At 32.5% G+C, this 22832-nt stretch overlaps 4 protein-coding genes across 8 annotated transcripts; 3 read left to right on the top strand and 1 right to left on the bottom strand.

The window, feature by feature from the left end:
* The first annotated feature begins 504 nt into the window (after positions 1-504).
* On the top strand, positions 505-4730 carry LOC124915381 (receptor-like protein 56). Its single transcript, XM_047456086.1, has 7 exons — positions 505-911; positions 1042-1200; positions 1654-1821; positions 1955-2017; positions 2193-2363; positions 2540-2614; positions 2833-4730. Exons 1-7 carry the CDS (start codon positions 551-553, stop codon positions 4656-4658), a joined length of 2823 nt encoding a protein of 940 aa, XP_047312042.1. The 5' UTR covers positions 505-550; the 3' UTR covers positions 4659-4730.
* Positions 4731-9242: 4512 nt separating this feature from the next.
* Positions 9243-11673, top strand: LOC124914976 (protein trichome birefringence-like 19). The gene is made up of 2 exons (XM_047455612.1): positions 9243-9848; positions 10690-11673. The coding sequence occupies exons 1-2, from the start codon at positions 9333-9335 to the stop codon at positions 11500-11502; spliced, it is 1329 nt and encodes a 442-aa protein (XP_047311568.1). The 5' UTR covers positions 9243-9332; the 3' UTR covers positions 11503-11673.
* A 2945-nt stretch (positions 11674-14618) lies between these two features.
* Positions 14619-19146, top strand: LOC124916501 (F-box/LRR-repeat protein 14). Of its 5 annotated transcripts, none has more exons than XM_047457223.1 (16): positions 14619-14753; positions 15102-15305; positions 15395-15523; positions 15610-15817; positions 15988-16134; positions 16304-16378; positions 16638-16709; positions 16929-17000; positions 17208-17279; positions 17436-17507; positions 17695-17766; positions 17908-17979; positions 18078-18221; positions 18317-18388; positions 18464-18610; positions 18686-19146. In XM_047457223.1, exons 2-16 carry the CDS (start codon positions 15108-15110, stop codon positions 18871-18873), a joined length of 1740 nt encoding a protein of 579 aa, XP_047313179.1. In that variant the 5' UTR covers positions 14619-14753; positions 15102-15107; the 3' UTR covers positions 18874-19146. The 5 variants fall into 5 exon arrangements, with proteins under 5 accessions (XP_047313179.1, XP_047313183.1, XP_047313180.1 ...); XM_047457227.1 differs by having other exon boundaries at positions 14620-14753; positions 18689-19146; XM_047457224.1 differs by having other exon boundaries at positions 14632-14753; positions 15089-15305.
* LOC124916503 (pentatricopeptide repeat-containing protein At1g80550, mitochondrial-like) lies at positions 19103-20876 on the bottom strand. Its single transcript, XM_047457228.1, has one exon. The coding sequence runs from the start codon at positions 20631-20633 to the stop codon at positions 19221-19223; it is 1413 nt and encodes a 470-aa protein (XP_047313184.1). The 5' UTR covers positions 20634-20876; the 3' UTR covers positions 19103-19220.
* Between the last annotated feature and the right edge of the window lie 1956 nt (positions 20877-22832).

Raw genomic sequence — 22832 nt, 5'->3', positions numbered from 1 at the left:
TTAAACAAGGGTTCAAACCACCAAAGTTGATGTGAAATTGTTTGAAATCATAATTGATTATATATATTTGATATATAGCAGAAGGGTTCACAATCAATCATTTATATATGGAATTAACCTGCAAAGCCTAAAACCACAAACAATTAATTATATGGACACATAGTATAGTATATTATAGTTGTGATGAACCCTGGGAGAAACTGCCTGAGACTGATCGATCGATGATTTAATAATGAGTTGACCGAGTCAAGGGAAACCTATATATATATATATATATATATATATATATATATATATATATATATATAACAATGAGTCAAGCAAAGACGGACAAATGGGTTGTTGTACATTTATTTATTTATTTATTTATATGGTCCCAACAACACTTTAAGATATTATATATATGCGGTGTTTGTGAGTGGGTTGACCTTGACGTTGACCGTGACTTTGATGATCAATTATATAAACCATGCATTACATTGAATTGATCAATTAAGCATAGACAGACAGAGAGATAATACAATTGTAATAGTTTGGATCGGAGTGAAAGATGGTGATCAGATGTAGGTTTTGGATGGTAATGATAATATTAATAATAACAAGTCATGAATATTATTTGATCATGGGTCATGATGATGGAGGGGTTCGTTGCATTGAAGAGGAAAGGAAATCTCTCCTGCAATTCAAAGCTGCTTGCCTTCAGGCAGCAGGAGTAGATCAGGACTACTTCTTAAGTTCCTGGGTAGAAGATGATGATGATCATAACTGTTGTGACTGGAAGAGGGTCACTTGTGATCCCGTCACTGGCCACGTCTTACAACTCTCATTGTCAGCCATTCTCTACTCAGCCCCAGACTTCTCAGACTTCACCTATACTTGGACTAGGAGGAGTATGGAAGCAATTGCAACAGGTTATAAACTAAATTCATATATATTCACTTTATATATTATTCCTAAAATATTCTACCTAGCTAGTTACTTAATTCATTATAAGACGACATATATAGTACGTCTTCTAAATTATTATTTATTTTTATACAGGAATTCAGAAATTGTCGACTCTAAAGCATCTACAGAGGCTCTATTTAAGCAGTAATCAACTTGATGCTAGTGTTTTGCCATCTTTGAGTACACTTAAATCTCTTAAATTGCTTGATTTATCAGATAATCATTTATTTAAGGAAGGTTTTTCATCTCAAGGTAATTTTAGATATTCTTTTACTATTCTTAATTTATTCAAGATTTAATGAAAAAAAATATTTTGTTAAATCAACCACAACCATGCATTCATACCATTCATAATCAAATCAAAAGTACTTTTCTCAATCATGCTTTAAAACTTTAGAAGACCACAATTAATACAAATCTGATCGAGCATTCATTTTATTACATGTTTAATGTACATATGACATAAAATAAATAAAATCTTAAATATTTTATTTTGAAAGGACAAAACCAATTAATAAATTTGAACAACTCTAAATTTAATTTAATAAATATATGAACAATTCTCTAATTTAATCAAAATCATGTTTCTTCCTTCAACCTAAATAAAAATAACATTTCTAATGACTCAATGTTTGTTGGTTTATAACTAAATGAAATATATCAAGTGAAGTTAAGATTTTTTTGTTTGTTTGTTAATTTTTACAGAATGTAAACCTTTGTTGAAATTAAAGAAATTAGAAGAGTTATCTCTTTCATATAATATCCTATATGATGACCCGTCCAAGAAAATAAATGTGTCTTGTTTGGGTTCCTTACCATCCCTAAGAAGACTTTCTCTAAGTGGGAATTATTTCATGGATGGTCTGAATGAAGGTATGTAAATAGTAATATTAACACTTATATGCCTTTTATATAAATATTGAATTTATCTAAATAATTTGTTTATTAGTAACATTTTATTTGTGGATTGAACTTTGTATGTTTATACATATAATATTTTTGATAGTGCTGGAATCACTACAAAAGTTAGAGCATTTGGATTTATCGAACTGTGACTTGACAAGCAAAGGTAAATTAAAAAATGTATACATACATACATACATGCAGAAGTGTTTAATTATACATATACATGTAGATTAATTAGAGCGAAATTCATGTACACACTACTGTTTTCTTGATTTAAATAAAATAAATAAATCTCTAACTATTAATTGTACGTCCCTACATATATATTAATTATCCAGGTGGTGGCGTAGTGATGAGATCATTTTCTAAGATGACCAAACTTAGGAATCTTGATTTAAGTTGGAACTATTTTGAGAAGGATATGCTAGTCGCACTTAGTGCCTTGCCGTCCCTTCAATCTCTCAATCTAAGCGGTAATCCTTCTATTGAAGGTCCACTCACCAATCTAGGTAAGTATATATATATATATATATATCATGAATAAAATTCAATATTTTAAAGCCTAGCTATATATATATATATATATATATATATTGCATGCTTAATGACTTGCTTTATAGTCGAAAATAAAAAGAAGTATATATTCATTCATATTTGATTTTATATATCTTGATTGATGATGCAGATTTAATTGGGTTTCATCATTTAGAAATTCTAAACCTTGCTAGTTGCAGATTAAATGGAACCATACTAGCTCAGAGTAAGTAATTAATTAATATTATAATAATTTTTAAAATTTTCTTTAATAATATTAATATATAACTCTTATCACCATTTTATAATTAGGATATTATGGGTTTTTTCAACCATATATAATAATTAATAAATTTAAGCATTTAAAATAAATTCCATTATTTATTTATACAATCACAGTTGTGTTATTATTTAATTAATTGTGACATATTTATTTATTTACAGGTTTGTGTAAAATGAATAAACTTCAGGAGCTAGATCTTTCTTACAATTCTTTACAAGGAGACATCCCTATATGTTTGAAGGAGTTGTCAGTTTTGAAGTATTTCAATATCCAAAATAATCAATTGAGTGGAAACATATCTTCATCCTTATTCAGAGATCTCAACTCATTGGAATGTATTGATCTAAGGGATAATAGTCTACAAGGATCTTTGTCTTTAAAGACATTTGCCAATTTTTCTAAGCTTGAAGATGTACTAATAAGTAGTTACAGTGATAAGTTGGTGGTAGAATCGGATGTAGTTGATTGGGTTCCTAAGTTCCAATTGAAGAGTCTTATGCTATCCAATTGCAACTTGAAGGAATTCCCCAAGTTTCTTCTTTACCAGAAGGATCTTCGGTTCTTTAATCTCTCTCACAACAAACTAGAAGGTTCCTTTCCCGACTGGTTGTTTGTAAACAATACTAAGATGGATGTATTATCGATGCGAGATAATAGTTTAGTTGAAGGCAATATATTCTCTAACTTGTTCAATCGGAGTATAGGAGGAGGACGATATCTAAATTCCATTGACATAAGCTACAACAACATGTCAGGTCAAATTCCAATAACAACAACAACTACTAATCGTTCCATCACGATGGGGGTACTTAGCATGCGAGGCAATTCGTTTTCTGGCCCGTTCCCATGCCATCTAGTTGTGTATTATTATTTGGACATTTCTTATAACTCATTCTCGGGAGAATTACCAGCTGATTGTTCAAGCTTTACATACTCCAGACACCTGAACTTGTATGGGAATAGATTCACAGGATTGATTCCGGAAACTATTTTTAATTCATTAGGACTCAAGACATTGAACATTGGAAATAACTTCTTTTCTGGAATGATCCCAACTCATCTCATTAATAATAGCAAATATTTGCAAGTGTTATCTTTGAGAGGAAATAATTTGAGTGGAGAAATTCCGCATGAGTTATGCCAATTGAAAAGGTTAAATTGGTTAGATTTGTCTCACAACTCCTTTTCAGGATCTATTCCTACTTGCTTAGGCAATATCACTTTGGGGGAAAACACAAACAATCTAGATGGTACATTTGGAATAGAAGTTGATGGTGGACGACTGATATCGTATGATTATAAGTCTGATGCGCTGATTTCCACCAAGTACAGGGATGATTCCTATATTGGTAAGTCATTGGAGTTGATGTCTGGATTGGATCTATCATCTAACAACTTGGAAGGATTAATTCCAAATGGACTCGGAAATCTGAGTGCCATCCATGCGCTCAACCTATCACACAACTGGTTAAGTGGACCCATTCCTCAAACATTTTCAAACCTGATGCAGATCGAGAGTTTAGACCTTTCTCACAACAATCTCAGTGGAGAAATTCCATCCAACCTAGTGAATCTCAATTTATTGGGGACATTTTCTGTAGCCTATAACAATCTATCGGGAAGACTTCCAGATATGAAGGGTCAGTTTGCAACCTTTATAGGGGATAGTTATGCAGGTAACCCATTCCTCCTCTGCGGACCTCCATTGGAAAAAGACTGTGAGGTCAAGGTCAAGAACGATGATGAAGTGCATAATCATGATTATGGTCATGAAGAAGAAGAAGCATGGTATACTACTATTGATAGAGAGGAATTCTATGCCAGCTTTATGGCAACCTATATTGTCTACATTTTGGGGTTTGTTACCGTGCTCTGGATCAATACCCGCTGGCGTAACAGGTGGTTTAATTTCATGGAGAATATATTGTTTTCATCTTACTATTTTCTGTCGGATGCATTATATAAGTGTTTTAAGATTCGAATATAATGATCATCTCCAAAATCAATCAATCAAACTGTACGTGTTGTATCTAGTACGTACTATTAATGAATGAATGAATGAATGTGTTTCTTCTCATTTCTAATGAAATAATTGTACTAGTTGGGGGGGAAGAAATCTGAAATCAATCTCAGACACAGAGATTGTTTTGTTGTACTTAAATAAGTTAAGAGCTAAATTTAAATGTACTAATTAATTCAGTGGGAATAAATTAAAATAGAAAGAATTGGGTGCTGAAATATATAAACACAGAAGACCTAGCTAGCTAGCTAGCTAGCTACCTGTGTGGATTTAGTCATGTTTGAAGTCGCCTCGCCTGATCAAGAAATCCATCACTATCCATTAATGTCACAATTAACTGTTCATATCATATGTATAATTTGCTTTTATTATTATTTATTTATTTATGGGAGTCTTTCTCATATATATATATATATGTAGGGCCATAATTAATAATATATGTATATAATTTCTTTGAGGACGTACACATATATGATGGGATAAAAGAAAAAGGTTTTCGAGCAATCCCATCTCAATAATTTCCATATTTCTAATGTGTGTGTTTGTTTGTTTTATAATTAATATAATAATCACAAATAAACAAAAGTATATGTTGAATAAATGGGTCAAGTGGTTGGAATGTCCATCTATATATATAAATTAGTTAATTAGACTGCCAATTAATAAGTGATAAATTGAGATTTGATGTGGGTTGGGCCAACTAAATATTAATTATTCTAAGCTTGATATTTTTCCTTTAGAAAATTGTGAGATTTATAACCTAGCTAGCAATGCTTTGATTTTAGTGTCTTTTGATAACACGTACATATAATTGGTGAAGAGTCTTTCGGGGGATGTTGATGGATAGATATTAAGATGATGTGTTGCTCAGCCACATGAACATCATCCCATCCCAGCTCGAATAAGCGGTCCCCTTCAATATGTCTATTTTCTTCTACTCCCAAAAATATAATATAAATATTTATTATGTATCTCTAATCTCTCATTATAATATAATTGGGATAGCATTCTTAGATTGGTACTGTTGATGATGGTATATTGTGTTGTTTGGAATATTAAATATTGAATTATTAGTCATAAACTAAATTATGAATTATTAGCAAAACAACAAGTACTATTGAATTATTGTGAGTTGTTAGTATTATTTGTTTTTTCAGTATTATAGAAGAGGTAAGGAAATTGTATTTCAAGATGAGTGATTTAATTGGATGAAAACTTTTTACTAGAGCCTATCAATTGTTGTTTTATTTTTTAGTTAAATTCTTAAATTTTAAGGTAAAAATGTGTATTAACTAACTATCATAGTTCATAATATAAATTTTCCTTCCAAAATTAAACAAATTATTATGATAGAAACTTCGTATCTAAGGATAACAATTAGACATATTGAAGTGGTTAATATGTATACCATTTTTATCTCGATCTATTACGGATAATTATTTTACTATCATTTCCATCATTTTTTATTTTGAAAAATCACTGTGAAACATTGTTTATATCCTATTTAAAAAAATAAATTATGATAAATTTATATTATATTTGAAAATTAATGTTATTACAAAAAAATAAATTTAAAATTCTTATAATTTACGAAAAATAAATAAATATATTGGTGATGTTATTAGTGACGGAACCAAATTGGGCCGTCTTGGGCACCAACTGACTCCTCGATCCTCGATTAGTAAGATAAGAAGAACATGATAGATTTATGTAGTATCAAATAGTTGTAGTATAGTGATAATTAATCTCGTTTGTCACCTGATTAACTCATGTATGTTCGAGCCTCGGCAACGACTCCTTGTTCATCCACTAGATGTTATATCTCGAAGGTAATTGTGTTTTCTAAGCCCATGTTGAAATTTACTCCCCGCCACTTGACGTTATATATTGAATGTAGGGGTGAGCATAATATGGGTTTACCCAAACCCAACCCTAACCCAAACCCAAAATATTAATTTGGGTTGGGTAATATGGGTTGGGTTGAGTATGAGTTGGGTTGAGTATGGGTTGAGTTTAATTTGGGTTGGGTTAGGGTTACCCAAATTACCCAAATTATATAAATTTAGTTTAATTCTCTATTATTAATCCAATATAAACTAATAATCTTCCAACTTTAAGTCGAACACGTTTTTGACATATTTAACATATTTTTCATACGTTTAACACGTTTTGCACACATCTAACACGTTTTTAATATTTTTAACACGTTTCACTTATAACATGTTTTCACACGTTTTTCACACGTTTAACACGTTTTCACACGTTTAACACGTTTTTCATACGTTTAACACATTTTTCACACGTTTTCACATTTTGACACGTTTTCACGTTTTTGACACGTTTAACACGTTTTCACGTTTTTGACACGTTTAACACGTTTTTAACATGTTTAACACATTTTCACACTAATAACACGTTTTCACGTTTTTGTCATGTTGAACTCGTTTTTGACATATTTAACGCGTTTTTAACAGTTTAACACGTTTTTTTACGTTTTTGACACGTTTAACACGTTTTTAACATATTTAACACGTTAACACGTTTTTGATAAGTTTAACACGATTTTCACGTTTTTGGCACGTTTAAAACGTTTTAAACATATTTAACACGTTTTTGATAAGTTTAACACAAGTTTCATATTTTTGGCACGTTTAACACGTTTAACACGTTTTTGACATTTTAACACGTTTTTGATATGTTTAACACGTTTTTCACACGTTTAACACGTTTTTAATATTTTTATCACGTTTTCACACTTAAAAATGTTTTTCACACGTTTAACACGTTTTTTATGTTTTGGCACATTTAACAAGTTTTTGACATGTTTAACACGTTTTCATACTAATAACACGTTTTTGTCATGTTTAACACGTTTTTGATATGTTTAATACGTTTAACACGTTTTTGACAAATTTAACACGTCTTTTATACGTTTTTGGCACGTTTAACACGTTTTAACATAACTAACACGTTAACACGTTTTTGATAAGTTTAACACGGTTTTCACGTTTTTGGCACGTTTAACACGTTTTTAACATTTTAACACGTTTTTGATATGTTTAACACATTTTCACACGTTTTTCACACGTTTAACACGTGTTTCACATATTTAATATGTTTTTCACATTTTGGGCATGTTAAACACGTTTTTGACATATTTGACACGTTTTTCACACATTAACATGTTTTTCACATTTTGGTACGTTTAATACGTTTTTGACATGTTTAACATGTTTTTCACATTCTTAACACGTTTAACATGTTTGTAACATGTTTAATACGTTTGTAACATGTTTAACACGTTTTTCACGTTTTTGGCACGTTTAACACGTTTTTGACATTTTAACACGTTTTACACATTTAACATATTTTTGACATGTTTAACATTTTTTTTGCACGTTAACACGTTTTGATAAGTTTTAACATGTTTTGTCACGTTTAACACGTTTTTGGAATTTTTGACACGTTTAATATGTTTTTCACACGTTTGACATTAAACGTGTGAAAACGTATTAAACGTGTCAAAATATGAAAAACAAGTTAAACGTGTCAAAAACGTGTTAAACGTATCAAAATATGTCAAAAACGAGGAAAACGTGTTAAACGTGCCAAAAACGTGAAATATGTGTCAAAACGTGCAAAACGTGCCAAAAACGTGAAAAACGTGTTAAACGTGTCAAAACGTGTTAAACGTGTTAAAACGTGTTAAACGTGTCAAAACGTGTTAAACGTGCCAAAAATGTGAAAAACGTGTGAAACGTGTCAATAATGTGAAAAACATATTAAACGTGTCGAAAACGTGTTAAACGTGTCAAAACGTGGAAAACATGTTAAACGTGTCAAAACGTGCCAAAAACGTGAAAAACGTGTGAAACGTGTCAAAAATGTGAAAGATATGTTAAACGTGTCAAAACATGTTAAACGTGTTAAACGTGCCAAAAATGTGTCAAAATGTGTTAAACGTGTCAAAAACGTGAAAAAACGTGTCAAAACGTGTCAAATGTGTCAAAAACGTGTTAAACATTCCAAAAACATGAAAAACGTGTTCAACGTGTCAAAAATGTGTTAAACGTGCCAAAAACGTGTTAAACGTGTCAAAAACGTGTTAAACGTGTGAAAAACGTATTTAAAATGTCAAAAACGTGAAAAACGTGTTAAACGAATAAAAATGTGTTAAATGAGTCAAATACATGTTAAATAAAAAAATAAAAAATAAATAATTTGGGTTACACAACCCATACTCAACCCAACCCATACCCAACCCATATTAATAAATAATATGGGTTGAATTATGGGTTGGGTAAATTTAATTTGGGTTGAATATGGGTTGGGTAATACGGGTTGGGTTTACCCGTTTGCTCACTCCTAATTGAATGTAATATAAAACGGACAAAATTAATGTTAATTTGTTTATTGTTAAAATATACATTTTAAAAACAATAATGATGATTAATAATTTAAAAAAAAAAAAAAAAAAAAAAAAATGAAGGGTGTATCTTGTCAATTCCAATCCCACTCCCTTATATTTGCTGGCTCCCTTCCCTTGTCACTCTCCTTCTTCTTCCTCCTCCTCCTCGCAGCTAATTTCCATTGATTAATTTGTATGGAGATCTTCAATCTCTCTCTCTAGCTAACAGAAGAATGAAGCACCTGCAATCCACAGACTCCATGACCAATAGAAACAATATCCCACTATCCTTTCAAAAGTCCCCAACAATTATAATCCTAACCGCTTTGACCCTAATCCTCCTCACTCTAGCCCCACTCTACTACCCTCTCATAGGTTACACCATAAGGGCCGCCGTTTCCGTCGACCGCCTTCCCAACTCCCACTCCGCCGCCGGCTCATCCGCCGACGACATCGTTATTCCCACCGACGACAAATGCGACATTTTTTCCGGCGAGTGGGTCCCTGACCCAAAGGCACCCTACTACACCAATCATACATGTTGGGCCATCCACGAACACCAGAACTGTATGAAATACGGGCGACCCGATACCGGATTCACCAAGTGGAAGTGGAGGCCGGACGGGTGCGATTTGCCTGTGTTCAACCCGTTTCAGTTTCTGGAGATAGTGAGGGGGAAATCATTGGCGTTTATTGGTGATTCTGTTGGTAGAAATCAAATGCAGTCTTTGATATGTCTCTTGTCCAGGGTAATCATTCCTTCTTAATTCACTCTAATTTCATTTTACTTATTAATCACTAAAATTTAAGTTAATTATTGCCTAGATCTGCCATTTAAATAACCTACCTACAGGAATCTAAATTAAAATATTTAGTTAGATTATCAAATAATTATGTTCCAACAATATTATATATATAAGGTACCCGACACATACTAGTTTGTAGTATTTATTCCCTTGATTTATTTTTATGTAATTAATTAGTTAAAAGAAAATATTATATAGAGTGAGATTATGACAAATATGGGCTTGAACCTAGACTGCAAAAAAAAAAAGGTTGTAATTTTGAATAGTTTATCGATCGGATAAACTAAAACAAACGGACAACAATTTCATTTCAATATCTTATTTGATCAAACTTTATACACTAGAATAGAATAGAACTATTAATTAACAAGTTATAAGTTATAAAGAATATATATAGATATAGAAGAAACTAGACAAAAATGCAGTAACATGGGTCTACTTTAGGAATAGTGTGTTATCTAGTGGCAATATTCTTTTTGGGCTCAGAGACAGAGACTTGGCTGACAGATCTGATCTGAAAATGAGTTGTTAAATTGGAGTTTCTTAAACGACGTTTGTCTTCTGATGAGATTCGTCACCAAAAAATCTTTTAATATATTTATTATATTCAATTCATGTCCCCCACTCAATCAATAATTAATGCCAAAAGCTACGTTTGCCTTTAAAAGACATAATCATATATCAAAGGTGTCCAATAATAATTAAAAAAAAAAAAAGGCGATAAGATCGAATATTAATTAATAATTGTACCAACTATATATGTCTATGTATGTATTTATTTCAGGCAGAATATCCAATCGATGTGTCATACACATCAGACGAACACTTTAAACGATGGCAATACACTTCATACAACTTCACCCTGGCCTATTTCTGGACACCCTTTTTGGTCAATTCTCGAACCACCAACACGGGTTTATTCAACTTATACCTAGACGAACCCGATGATCAATGGGTCCCATACGCTTCCGAATTCGACTACCTAATCCTATCTTCCGGGCATTGGTTCTACCGTCCAGCGATGTACTACGTTAAACGACGTCTCGTCGGATGTCGGTTTTGCCAAGTGGACAACATAACCGACCTCCCCATGTACTACGGTTATAGGCGAGCTTTTCGAACAGCTTTTAGGGCTATCAATAAATTGGATGATTTTAAAGGATTGGTAATATTGAGAACGTTTGCCCCTTCGCATTTCGAAGGAGGGGAGTGGAACATGGGAGGGGATTGTGTGAGGACGAAGCCATTGAATGGCGGTAAGGTGGAGCTTGAGGGGCCGGGATTGGAGCTATATATGACGCAAATGGAAGAGTTTAGGGCGGCTGAGAGAGACGGGAAGAAGAAAGGGTTGAAGTATCGAGTTCTTGATATAACGGGTGCGAGTTTATTGAGGCCGGATGGGCATCCGAGTAAGTATGGACATTTGGCTAGTGAAAATGTGACAATGTATAATGATTGTGTTCATTGGTGTTTGCCCGGTCCGATTGATACTTGGAGTGATTTCTTGCTTGAGATGCTTAAAAGAGAAGGAAAAAGATCCAATGAGGAGAAGAAAAAGATGCTTCTTTTTCAAGAGAAGAAGATGAAATTCATGTGATTGATTCATTCATTACATTATAATTTCAATTTTTGCTCATTTATTTATTTATTGCATGTTCAAAAATCTTTTCTTTTTTATATATAAATAATTTTATTGCAATTGTGTATGTATGTATGTATAAGCTTAATTGTTTGGTTATAAATAATGAAAGCCCATCTTTTTACACAAGCTTTGTATTTGCATTCAAATCTTTATATAATATAAAATTTTCATTTTTGATATCAATAGACCCGGTTCAACACGAACCAGACCGGCCCGGTTCAAACACATATCATAATTATTGGATCATGTATTTTGTATATTATTGGATTCGATAAGAACCAATTTAAGCCCAATTGTCCAAAAGACATTCTAAAATCAATCTAAGTTAAAATATTTTAATTTTAAAATTTTAAAAATTAGTTAAATTCTTACCCTTTTAAATGTAGATATTAATTCAGATTAATTTGACAAGTTTATAAATTATTTAAATTTTACTATTCTATATAATTTTATAAAAATAAAGTAATTTATACAATTTTTAAAAAATATTATTCAAATAAATAAACTCATATATTTAATTTTGTAATTATTACATTTTTTAGTATAATTTATTTATTATTATATTGTATATTAATTTGTACTTTATTATATATAAAAATAATACATTATTAGCCATTTTAAATTCTTATAATTTTAACGATTTTACAAATTTATAAATAATTAATCATTCTAAGATTTTGATTAGTAGTTAGAATTAGAATTCTAAAATTTTCACTTATTAACCATTCAAGTAGGTAATGATTCCCATTGAGAGTTTAATATTAATTTCAAAACTAATAATCAGTCATCTTGAATTCATCTAATAAAATTTCAAAATGAAAATGTATATTGATGTTTACATATCATGAGATATATTTGTGTAATAATATTCTTTTTAGATATATACTATATTAGGTTCAAATTTAATAAAGAAAAAAATATTTATATAGGACGGAACTCTTTTCATTACATTTATATTTAAATAAAAAAAGATATTTTTTTGCCAAGTTATAAAATATCTTATTTAATTTAATCAAATAAGGATAATATAATAAATGTGAACAAAAAAGACAAAGAGGTCCATCTGCATCATCCTCTCTGCCATCTATCTATTTTTTTTTTTGCTATGAATCGATCCAAGAATTGTATGCATACTATGAATTATGATTATAATTAATTAATATATCTTATATTAAGATTTAATTAATGAATCAATCATATAAAATATGTCGGTAGGAAATTAAGAAAAACAAAAAGAAGACTTGTTCCAAAGCTTTTTGGAGCTTTTCACTAATTTGCTCATTTAATTAATTAATTAATTAATTAGAGATTTAATCAATGAAATCTTTGAGTAGTTACGAACTAAAATCCCACGCCAATCTATGGGCCGCCCACCAAATCATGGAACATCGTTTTCTTGTAATTTATTTTTCATTGAAAAAGGAGTAACTAATTATTGACTAAATAATAATTGGTACCACATACCTATAAAAGAAAATATATATATATATATATATATATATATATATATATATATATATATATATATATATATATATTGTAATTTATTGATTTTTGCATTATAATTTTATTTTCAAAAGCCTATAACCAGTTAACCACAAGTTCCACAACCAACCATAAGGACACACTTTAAGTGTTATTAAAGTTATAAATATTCTTCCCAATAAAATTTTATACGGTTTCATTTAACTATTCCAGTTATTAAAACAATAATTAATGTTTATTTGACCCACAAAAGTAGTAGTTAAGAATCGGCTTAAATTTATGAATTCAAAAAAATGAGTTACATGAAAAATAAATTGCAAAATAATATAAATAAATAAAAAACTAAATAAAAATATAAGTGTTAAATAATATGATATATTTATAATAATTAAAATTATAATGAAGAATATCTAATTTCCTAATTTCTTTAGAATGTCTCAAAAGAACGATAAAGAATGAAGGAGAGTAAGTCAAACTAATTAAACAGTGTAAGTATAATTTCTACTAAATATTTTAAACGACAGTGAAAATTATTTTTAACCGAGAATTGATAAATAACACTAAAAAATATTCTGACAATGAATAACTGACTATCTACGTATATGATAAAAGAAAATGAGAAACTCATAAAAATTAATAAGAGTACATTCGAGAGACTTCCAACTAAAATATCCGATTTACTAACTATTTTTTGAAAACAAAAATTCAAAATCCAGTAAACTCATCTAATTTATTATTAATAAAAAACGACACAAACTGAAAAAATATCACCAAACACAAATGATATTATTCGAACTATAAAAAATTTTAATAAAAAAGTTGATCTGGCTAAATAAGATATCGAATCAAATAAAATATAATAGTAACTTAAATCTGAGTGTCAGAAAATAAAAATGAGACAAATTTAAATAGTCATAAAGGCTAAGGAGAAAAATGATTTTCAACTATTTTTAAGAATTTTTAGAGAATGAAACCTTATGCTAATTAGAAGTTAATTGAATTTGATTACAGAATTTGTATAGATTAAATACTTAGACGATTTATTAATTTAAATGTCTCTCACAAACATTGTTATTACAATATCTATATTGATTTGTTTTTTTTAATCATGTATGGTACATCAATAAATAAAAGTTATTTTTTATTAACAAATAATTATATTAAAATTAATTAATAAAAAAACATGTACAAGGCATATAAAGTAAACATCTAAATTAATAAATAAAATGGTTAAATCAATCATTTAAACAACAAAATTATATAAACCAAATCAATTTGCACAAAAAAAGTCAAAATATAAGGGATTTGATTAATCAAATTACTGAATAATTAGAAAACGGAATAAAATTTTAATACCTTTTTCATTGCGTAGATAATTTTCCAAAGCACCATTAGAAGGCTTTTGGGTCCCAATTTATATTAATCGGTAATAAAGGCGGGTCCCACGGCTTCCCTTACTTATCTCATATTCCCGAACCATTCTTCCCAACCTAAGATCACAATGTATCCACACCACGTGTCGTCTATCTCTTGCTTCGGATTCTGCTTCGTCTTCACTCTCCTCTTACTTCTTCTTCTTCATCATCATCTTCTACGCCTTTCCTGCAATCCTGTCTCCACCTTCTTCCATTAGTTTCTTTCTCTCTCTATAATTGCTTTGATCGTTATCCATGGACTGAATATTTACAACAAGAACAAACCAGACGATCGCTTGTTATTAGGTCGATTTTGTATGTTTTTCTAACTTGATTCCTTTCCTTCTTAGTATGTTCAAGTTGTGTGCATGTGAATTTGGAAGTAACTTGTGAATCAGTCATGATTTTCATCTTCGTGTTTTGTTATTTACTAGTTTTATCATGTTTAGTGGAATATTCATCGTGTTTGACCAAAAATATCAGTCGATTCTTTGTTTTTTAGTTTCGGAGGCGAAGAAGATGATAAACTTATCATAACGTGATCGAGTGTTTTAAACTTATTGTGTTAAACAGATTAAGCTTCATGTTTTACAAATCATAGTTAAATTAAGTATGTTTATGTTTTTGACTGATATGAATAGAATGATTGGTCAGTGAAGTATGGGGGGAGCTTGTTCTAGGAAGAGAGATCAGAGTGTTAATGAAGATGGTGAAAATAGACCTGTATCTGGGAAGTATCACAAAAGTATGAGTTCAAAATGGTTGAATACATCGTTTTCTCGTCTTTCTGTCGAAGGTAAACAAGGAAAGACACAATGTCCTTCTTTAATGGAGCTTTGTGTCTACAAGACATGTGAGGTAAAACAAGAATAATTTAAAATGCTTAAATGATTTGGAATATGATTATTGTAGGCTGAATTGATTACTTTTTTGTCATGCATTAACAGAACATTGAGAATTACAGTAACTTTGGTGTAATTCCAAGGGACATTGCTCAGTTGATCTTCAACGAATTGGTACGTACACAATGTTTAACAGAGGCTTCTCTAGAATCATTTCGAGATTGTGATCTACAGGTAAAATCCTTCGATTGGAAAGACTTTCGTTAATGTTTCGTATAGTGTATCGTTCGAGACATATTTCTTTTGTTTTTGTTTGTCAGGACGTGGATTTGTGTGAATGCCCTGAGTTGAATGATGGGTGGATGGATGTTATCTCATCGCAGGGGACATCTTTACTTTTTGTGGATATTTCTGGTTCTGATGTTACAGATGGAGGATTGATGTATCTTAAAGAATGCAAAAACCTTCAAGCCTTGAATTGTAATTATTGCGACAACATTTCAGATTATGGTTTAGAGCATCTCCGTGGTATTTCCAATCTTCCCTTTTGCATGTGTTTGGTGGTTTTTCTTTCCTTATTTACTTTAAAATGAATTAGAATGGTGTTCTTGTGATGAGAGGGGATATTATGTTACTAAAACTCAATAAAACTTATTTCTGTTTGATTTAGTATGAAGTTTTTTATTTATATTTCTCAGGTCTATCAAACTTGACATCCCTGAGCTTTAGAAGGAACACTCAAATAACTGCTCAAGGATTGGCACTCTTGTCTGGTTTGTTGAACCTAACAAAATTGGATTTAGAAAGATGCCCGGGTATTCATGGTGGACTTGTTCATTTAAAAGGTATTTTTTTAGTTGTTATATCACATTTTACAATACCTTTTTTTAGTGTTTTAACTGCTCAACTTCTTTATTAAAGCCTTGTTTAACTGAATGTGACTGTGTGTCCTTGGATGTTTTATTTGTTTAATTGTGTATATTGTTCTCATTCTTCATTTTCCTTGTTACTCAGGGTTAACAAAGCTGGAATCACTCAATATTAAATGTTGCAATTGCATAACTGATGCTGATTTGAAGCCTCTCTCAGGTCATTGAAGTATTTGAATTTATGTTGAATCTCATTTGCTAATCCATTGCTTGATATTTCTGTTGGATAGTATAAACTCGTGTCTCGTCAAAGAACAATGAGACGGACTTGTATAGTTAATTTCTCCTTGCTAAGTTACAACTTTCATTCATGTTGTAAATGACTGTATAGTAACTTCTTTACGTAAGGAAACATTGAATATAGATTACTAGGATAATTTCAAGTCTGTGATTTAACAGTTTGTTCGTTTATTTGCCAGGACTTGCCAACTTGAAAGAGTTGCAGATTTCTTTCAGTAGAGTTTCGGACTATGGCATCACTTATTTGCGAGGTATCTAGTTTTACCTTTGGGTTTGATACTAATATATACAAATTCTGCATATTATCCAAATTGTAATAATGTGCTTCTTTTAAGCCACTTTTTTACCCTCTCTTTGGGCTGGGGGCCTTGGGGGCATAACATTTCGACAATACATACAATCATAATATTTAGTGAATCATGTATTTCTCAAATCCTTATAAGAGACATTTTGCAATCTTTCCATTCCAGGTCTGCACAAACTTGTTTTATTAAACATGGAAGGTTGCCGTGTCACTGCAGCATGCTTAGATTCTCTTTCAGGTTGGTGTCAGCTTCTTCCTTCCTCATGGTTTCATATTTCTCTTATAACAAGGCATTGGCAACTATAACATTATGACTAGATAGTCTTTAGAGCTTTAACAACATTTTCTTACAATTTCATTTGTCAAATTAGGGTTTCGCAAATGAGCAACTCATTGAAACAACATTTGATTTGAGATGTTTTTCACTATTTTTATCTATGTGCAGCCCTTCCTGCCTTGTCATATCTTAATCTCAGCAGGTGTGGATTCTCTGATAATGGTTGTGAGAAATTTTCAAGTAAGAAGCTAACTCATAAAATAGACTTCCTTTCCTAATGGATTTCAGGATGTTCATATATATTGCAGCTTTAATCAAAGAATTCACCTTTTTATTATTACTATTTCTTAGGATGGTTCAGAAATAGTTAACCTTTCTTGTTCCCTTTGTTTTTAGGGATGGTGAAGCTGAAAATTCTTAATCTGGGTTTCAATAGTGTCACGGATGCCTGCTTGGTTCATTTGAAAGGTGTTCTTTACTTGCTTATTAGTAGAGTTTCAATAAATTTGGGCGATGCATAATTTATTAGGATAAATAAATGTTAATTTCTTTTCAATTTGACTTGGTGGCAGTAGTTTAATATTAATGTTTCAGAACAGATTCAACTAGAATACTTCTTAGTTATTTCCCATACTTGTGATTTTATTTCAAGCAGATCTAACTAATTTGGAGAGCTTAAACTTGGATTCTTGTGGGATTGGTGATGAAGGCTTGATCAACTTAGCAGGTTGCTAATCAATTCAACTCAACTTTGTCCTTTATTCCCTTATGGAATTTGTTATCCCCAACTTCTTTTTGCACATGTATGGTTAATCTTAAGTTGGTGAGCTTGTTCTTCCTATTTATAGTTGGTTGGTCTAATCCTCAGGCCTCAATAAATTGAAATTCTTGGAATTGTCTGACACCGAAGTTGGAAGCAGTGGGCTCAACCACATCTCTGGTTAGACTTGACCCAACTTCATGCGTTCTCTTAATTCTTATATCTTTTGCGTAAACAATTTTGGACTGGATGATTATTTTTGTTCGACTTCCATCCAGGCTTGACTAATTTGGAAAGCATTAATTTGTCATTCACTGTCATTACTGATGGTGGGCTGAAAAAATTGTCTGGGTTGTCGTCTCTCAAATCACTCAATTTGGATGCTCGACAAATTACTGATGCTGGACTGGCTGCTGTTACAAGTATGATCTCTAAGTCAATCATATAATGTTTTTATTGATTTTGTTTGTATTAAATGGTTTAGGTATGATAACTATGGTGCATTGCTGAAACCCAGGCTTGACTGGGTTGACTCATTTGGATCTTTTTGGAGCACGCATTACAGATTCTGGAACAAACCACCTGCGTAGTATGTTTACCCATGATTTTCTTTTTCTGGGTATTGCACAATTTATGAGTTAACAGCTAGTTTATATGAATTCAGATTTTAAGAACCTGAAGAGTCTGGAAATATGTGGTGGAGGGATAACAGACGCAGGTGTCAAGAACATCAAGGATCTCTCATCCTTGGTGGTTCTAAATCTTTCGCAAAACAACAGTCTAACTGATAAAACTCTCGAGCTGATTTCTGGTATTCTCCTTGAACTATAATATATTACAAATTGATGAATTATGTGGGACTCAGAGAAATGTTTCATTGTTGAAGCAGGTTTGACGCAATTGGTTACCCTAAATGTTTCAAATTGTCGAATAACAAGTGCTGGACTTCAGCATTTGAAGACCCTTAAGAACCTGAAATCATTGACCCTGGAATCCTGCAAGGTGACTGCAAATGACATAAGGAAGCTTCAATCAACCCATCTCCCAAATCTGGTCAACTTCCGCCCTGAATAATTCTTCCCTCGTAACTGCATTTCTGTAAATATCCAATTGTACATACTTGCTGTTTCCCAAAATTCCTTAAAAGGACGACCCCTTTCTGTGCGTGTCGAATGCTTATCTTCATTGTTAGATATAAGATAATGAAGGAAAATGTACATAATCCTACTTTGTCTCTATTTGGAAGATTTTCTGTACATATTTGTTTGAATTGAATTATGGTATCACAAACAATTGTAATTAATCGCCACGACAAGGCTTGTTTATATGGTTTCAAACTCTATTTCATTTGCTGCTTAATATAAGTAACTAATACAAGGCATGGAAAAACTATTATCAAACTCATAATTCATTACAAAAATTCATGTTGAGATAGATTTTAAGCTATCCAACTGCGTCCCCAACTCTACCCTTGGCCTAGCGGAAAGCCCTTTCGCCATCATCTCTTCATCGTACTTCTTAGCCATGTCGGTCAAACCCTTCTGCAGCAAAGCATCAATCAAAGCATTGTATGCATGATTATCAGGACTCAACCCGTGCTGTTCCATTTTCTCCCACACAACAAAAACAGGCCTAAGAAAACCCCATCTTTCAAATTTCCTCATAAGCATAACATAAGTATCCAATCTCGGCCTCACACCTCTAGCGATCATTTCGTCGAAAAGCTTGATGATCTGCCTCGGTTTCTCAAGGTAAGCAAAGACGGATTGATAAGTAACCACATCTGGAGTGTATCCTCTCTTAGACATTTCAGCAAACAGCTTGTGTGCTTCTCTCAACCTCCCGTTTTGACATAGCAGCTTTATGACTGCATTGAAAGTCTCTACAGTTGGCTGACAACCAAAATCAGCCATCTCATGGAAAATCCTTACCGCAAAATCAACTCCTTCTGATTGTCCAATGGCATGAATTACAGTGTTGTAAGCCACAACATCTAATTTGATTCCTTTCTTCTTCATTTCCTTGTACATTCTCACAGCTTTCCATGGCTTACCACATTTACACTGTATATCCATATATATAGAATATGAAAATAGATCTTTCTCAACTCCTCTTTCGTCCATCTCTTCCCAAAATCCAGAACATTTACTCCACCATTTCATTTTGAGCCAGCCACGAAGGATCATGTTATATATTTTCGTATTGAGATAAACCTCTATGTCGATTTCTTTATTCGCCGTCTTCCCTAAACAAATCTCTTCAGCTTCAACAACATGTTTGTATTCACATAGAGCATCAATCAGATGAGAAAAGGTGATCTCGTCTTTCAAATTGAACTCTTTCGACTTATCGTAAGCCATGAGCGCTTCTTGAACTAAATGGGCAGATGCATAGCGTTTGAAAAGTACCCGAAACGTGGTGTGATTGGGGAAAGAATGTTCATTTCTTCTCATCTGATCAATCAAATCCCATGCCAGGTCGAATTCGAAGAACTTACCGAGAATGTCGATCATTCGATTGTACCCATCTGTTCTGTGTTGAAAACCGGAATCCGAACGGACCCAGTTGAAGAACTCGAAAGCGCGTTGCCAGTCATTGGTGTAGAGGAAGAGGGTTTCAAGGACAGTGTTTTCATCTAAATCCACTGAGTTTATGGCAGCTAAGGGTTCTTGAATTGGATTCGTGCCAGGAGATGAACACTTTGGTTCCAAGACTTGATCTTGGTTCAAATTTCGGCGAGAGAAAGTGTGGGAGCTGAAGGAGCGAGATAGAAAAGTGAATAAATTTTGGATCGGAGAGTGTTGCAGACGACGCGAGATGGAAGTAAGGAGCATAATTTTGAAGATCAAATGAGAAGCCGGCAAGGTTCTGAATTGTGATATTCGCGAACTGGAGCGCACGTGATATGAATTAGGGATGGATGTGCTGCTAATTAATCTTCTATGATCTCGGTCTCGGATCCTCTACCGGGTTTGCTCCCGGGGCAGTCAATAAATTAGAATCTCTTGATCCTCTCTTCTTTCCTTTTCTCGAGCAAACCCTAGCTATTCTGCAAGCCAGTATTAACAAGGAATCGACAGTTGGGGTCTTTATTGAGGTACAAATTAAACATCTTCATCTCTATTTTGTTCAGCTTCTTACTTGCTTTTATATATAGTTTCTTTCAGGTTCCTGTTTTGAGTTTTAATATGACTTTAAAAGTTTCAGAACTTTGAATTCTTGAGGTGATCACACACTCTTCTCACCGTCTCACGGAAAATTTGACGAAATGACCCTAAAAAAAAAAAAAAAAAAAGTAAATGAGCGGGTCACTAGCACATAATTTTAAATGTCTCACATAATTTTTTTAACGAAATTGTCCTGTCGCGAAACGCAATCGCCGGTTGCGAGACGCAATCGGATGCCATGTGAAAAGTCCACAATCGGATTGTCGGTTGCGTCTTGCGATTGCCGGTTGTTTCTCGCGAATGTCGGTTGCGTCTTGCGAATGCATCTCGCGAATGTCGGTTGCGTCTCGCAAATGTCGGTTGCGTCTCGCGAATGCATCTCGCGATTGTCGGTTGCGTCTCGCGAATGCCGGTTGTTTCTCGCAACCGGGGGTGCGTCTCGCGATTGTGAACTTTTCACATGTCATCCGATTGCGTGGACAATTTCGTCAAAAAAATATGAAGTGGTCTCGTGATTGCCAGTTGCGTCTCGCGAATGCATCTCGTGAATGTCGGTTGCGTCTCGCGAATGCATCTCGCAAATGTCGGTTGCGTCTCGCGAATGCATCTCGCGATTGCCGGTTGCTTCTCGCAATCGGGGTGCGTCTCGCGATTGTAAACTTTTCACATGGGATCTGGTTGCGTCTCGCGATTGTAAACTTTTCACATGGGATCTGGTTGCGTCTCGCGATAGGGACAATTTTGTCAAAAAAATTATGCGCTGGTCACCAACTTATTTACCTTATTATGAGGGTCATTTCGTCAAATTTTCCCTCTCACGATGACTAAAATGATGTTTATTTAATTACTTTTATGCCAGACTAAAAGTCAGACGGGATAACTCAAAGATTATATTCTGAAGTGGCTGGAATATATAACGCCTCAATATGGACAATATTACATTCGAAGTTTCATTGGAGATTGAGAGAAAAATTGAAGGTCGTGGTGTCTTTACTTCAACCTACCACGTTGGATAAGCAATGAAGCTAGCCAGAATACATGAACAAAATATTGAAAAGGTCAACAAGAGAATGAAAGGTAATACCACGAAGACAACGTAGTTAAGATTTCTCAATATGGGGCCAAAGGAATATATTGGAAAGTCTGTTTGGGAGAACGAAAAGAAATAATCAATCCAGGTCAACACTCAGTCGAATAAATGGACTATGCATCAAGAATGGAAGAACAGGAAAGGGTTGTGTTTCAAGTGCAGAGAGAAATATACTAAAGACCATATGTGTAAAGTGACGCAAATCTGTATTGTGGAAGGCATTAATTGATGAAGAAACATAAGAATGAAGATACTTGCACAATAGAAGATCAAGTGGGAGGCAAAATGCTGAAAATTCAAGATGTATGAGAAGTCAAACGATAACAATCTTGATCGACAACAACTCTTACACTTTCTTGAATGAAGGAATGCCAAACAAATGGGTTAGTTGAAATAGTGGTTAATTTTTAATAATAATTAAATATATAAATTTACATTTGAAATAGCTAGGCTAGATGTAAGAGCCAATAACATAATGTTTACATATTCAGAATTTTTGAGACTACACCAAGTCACCAACCACAACAACTATGTCAACCTATTAGAATAATGAAGTGACAAAAGTCTTACTTAAAAGACTATAAATCTCAATTTGATTTTACTAAAAAAAAATTAAATTTAAGGTAAAACTATTCACGACAAACATTGCCATTAGTAGCATACTCCACCTCAAAGACAGTGCAAGTGAAAATTAGAATAAAAATGAATCCTAAGAAAACCCACTAAAAATATTAAAAAACCAAAATACTGAAATTGATCTGTCCATAAAGTTGAAT

This window comes from Impatiens glandulifera, chromosome 9, assembly GCF_907164915.1.
Source record: "Impatiens glandulifera chromosome 9, dImpGla2.1, whole genome shotgun sequence".
Taxonomy (NCBI): domain Eukaryota; kingdom Viridiplantae; phylum Streptophyta; class Magnoliopsida; order Ericales; family Balsaminaceae; genus Impatiens; species Impatiens glandulifera.
The sequence above is the reverse complement of the archived record's forward strand: the minus strand, read 5'-3'. Positions and strand labels throughout refer to the sequence as shown.

Excerpts from the sequence above, each read along its gene's own strand:
- LOC124916503 (XM_047457228.1), bottom strand. The coding sequence starts at position 20,633 with ATGCTCCTTACTTCCATCTCGCGTCGTCTGCAACACTCTCCGATCCAA.
- LOC124916501 (XM_047457223.1), top strand. The coding sequence starts at position 15,108 with ATGGGGGGAGCTTGTTCTAGGAAGAGAGATCAGAGTGTTAATGAAGAT. Across the intron at positions 16,135-16,303 it reads TGGACTTGTTCATTTAAAAG|GGTTAACAAAGCTGGAATCA; the intron begins GTATTTTTTTAG and ends CTTGTTACTCAG. Across the intron at positions 17,508-17,694 it reads CTGCTTGGTTCATTTGAAAG|ATCTAACTAATTTGGAGAGC; the intron begins GTGTTCTTTACT and ends TATTTCAAGCAG.
- LOC124914976 (XM_047455612.1), top strand. The coding sequence starts at position 9,333 with ATGAAGCACCTGCAATCCACAGACTCCATGACCAATAGAAACAATATC. Across the intron at positions 9,849-10,689 it reads TGATATGTCTCTTGTCCAGG|GCAGAATATCCAATCGATGT; the intron begins GTAATCATTCCT and ends TATTTATTTCAG.
- LOC124915381 (XM_047456086.1), top strand. The coding sequence starts at position 551 with ATGGTGATCAGATGTAGGTTTTGGATGGTAATGATAATATTAATAATA. Across the intron at positions 1,822-1,954 it reads CATGGATGGTCTGAATGAAG|TGCTGGAATCACTACAAAAG; the intron begins GTATGTAAATAG and ends TATTTTTGATAG. Across the intron at positions 2,615-2,832 it reads TGGAACCATACTAGCTCAGA|GTTTGTGTAAAATGAATAAA; the intron begins GTAAGTAATTAA and ends ATTTATTTACAG.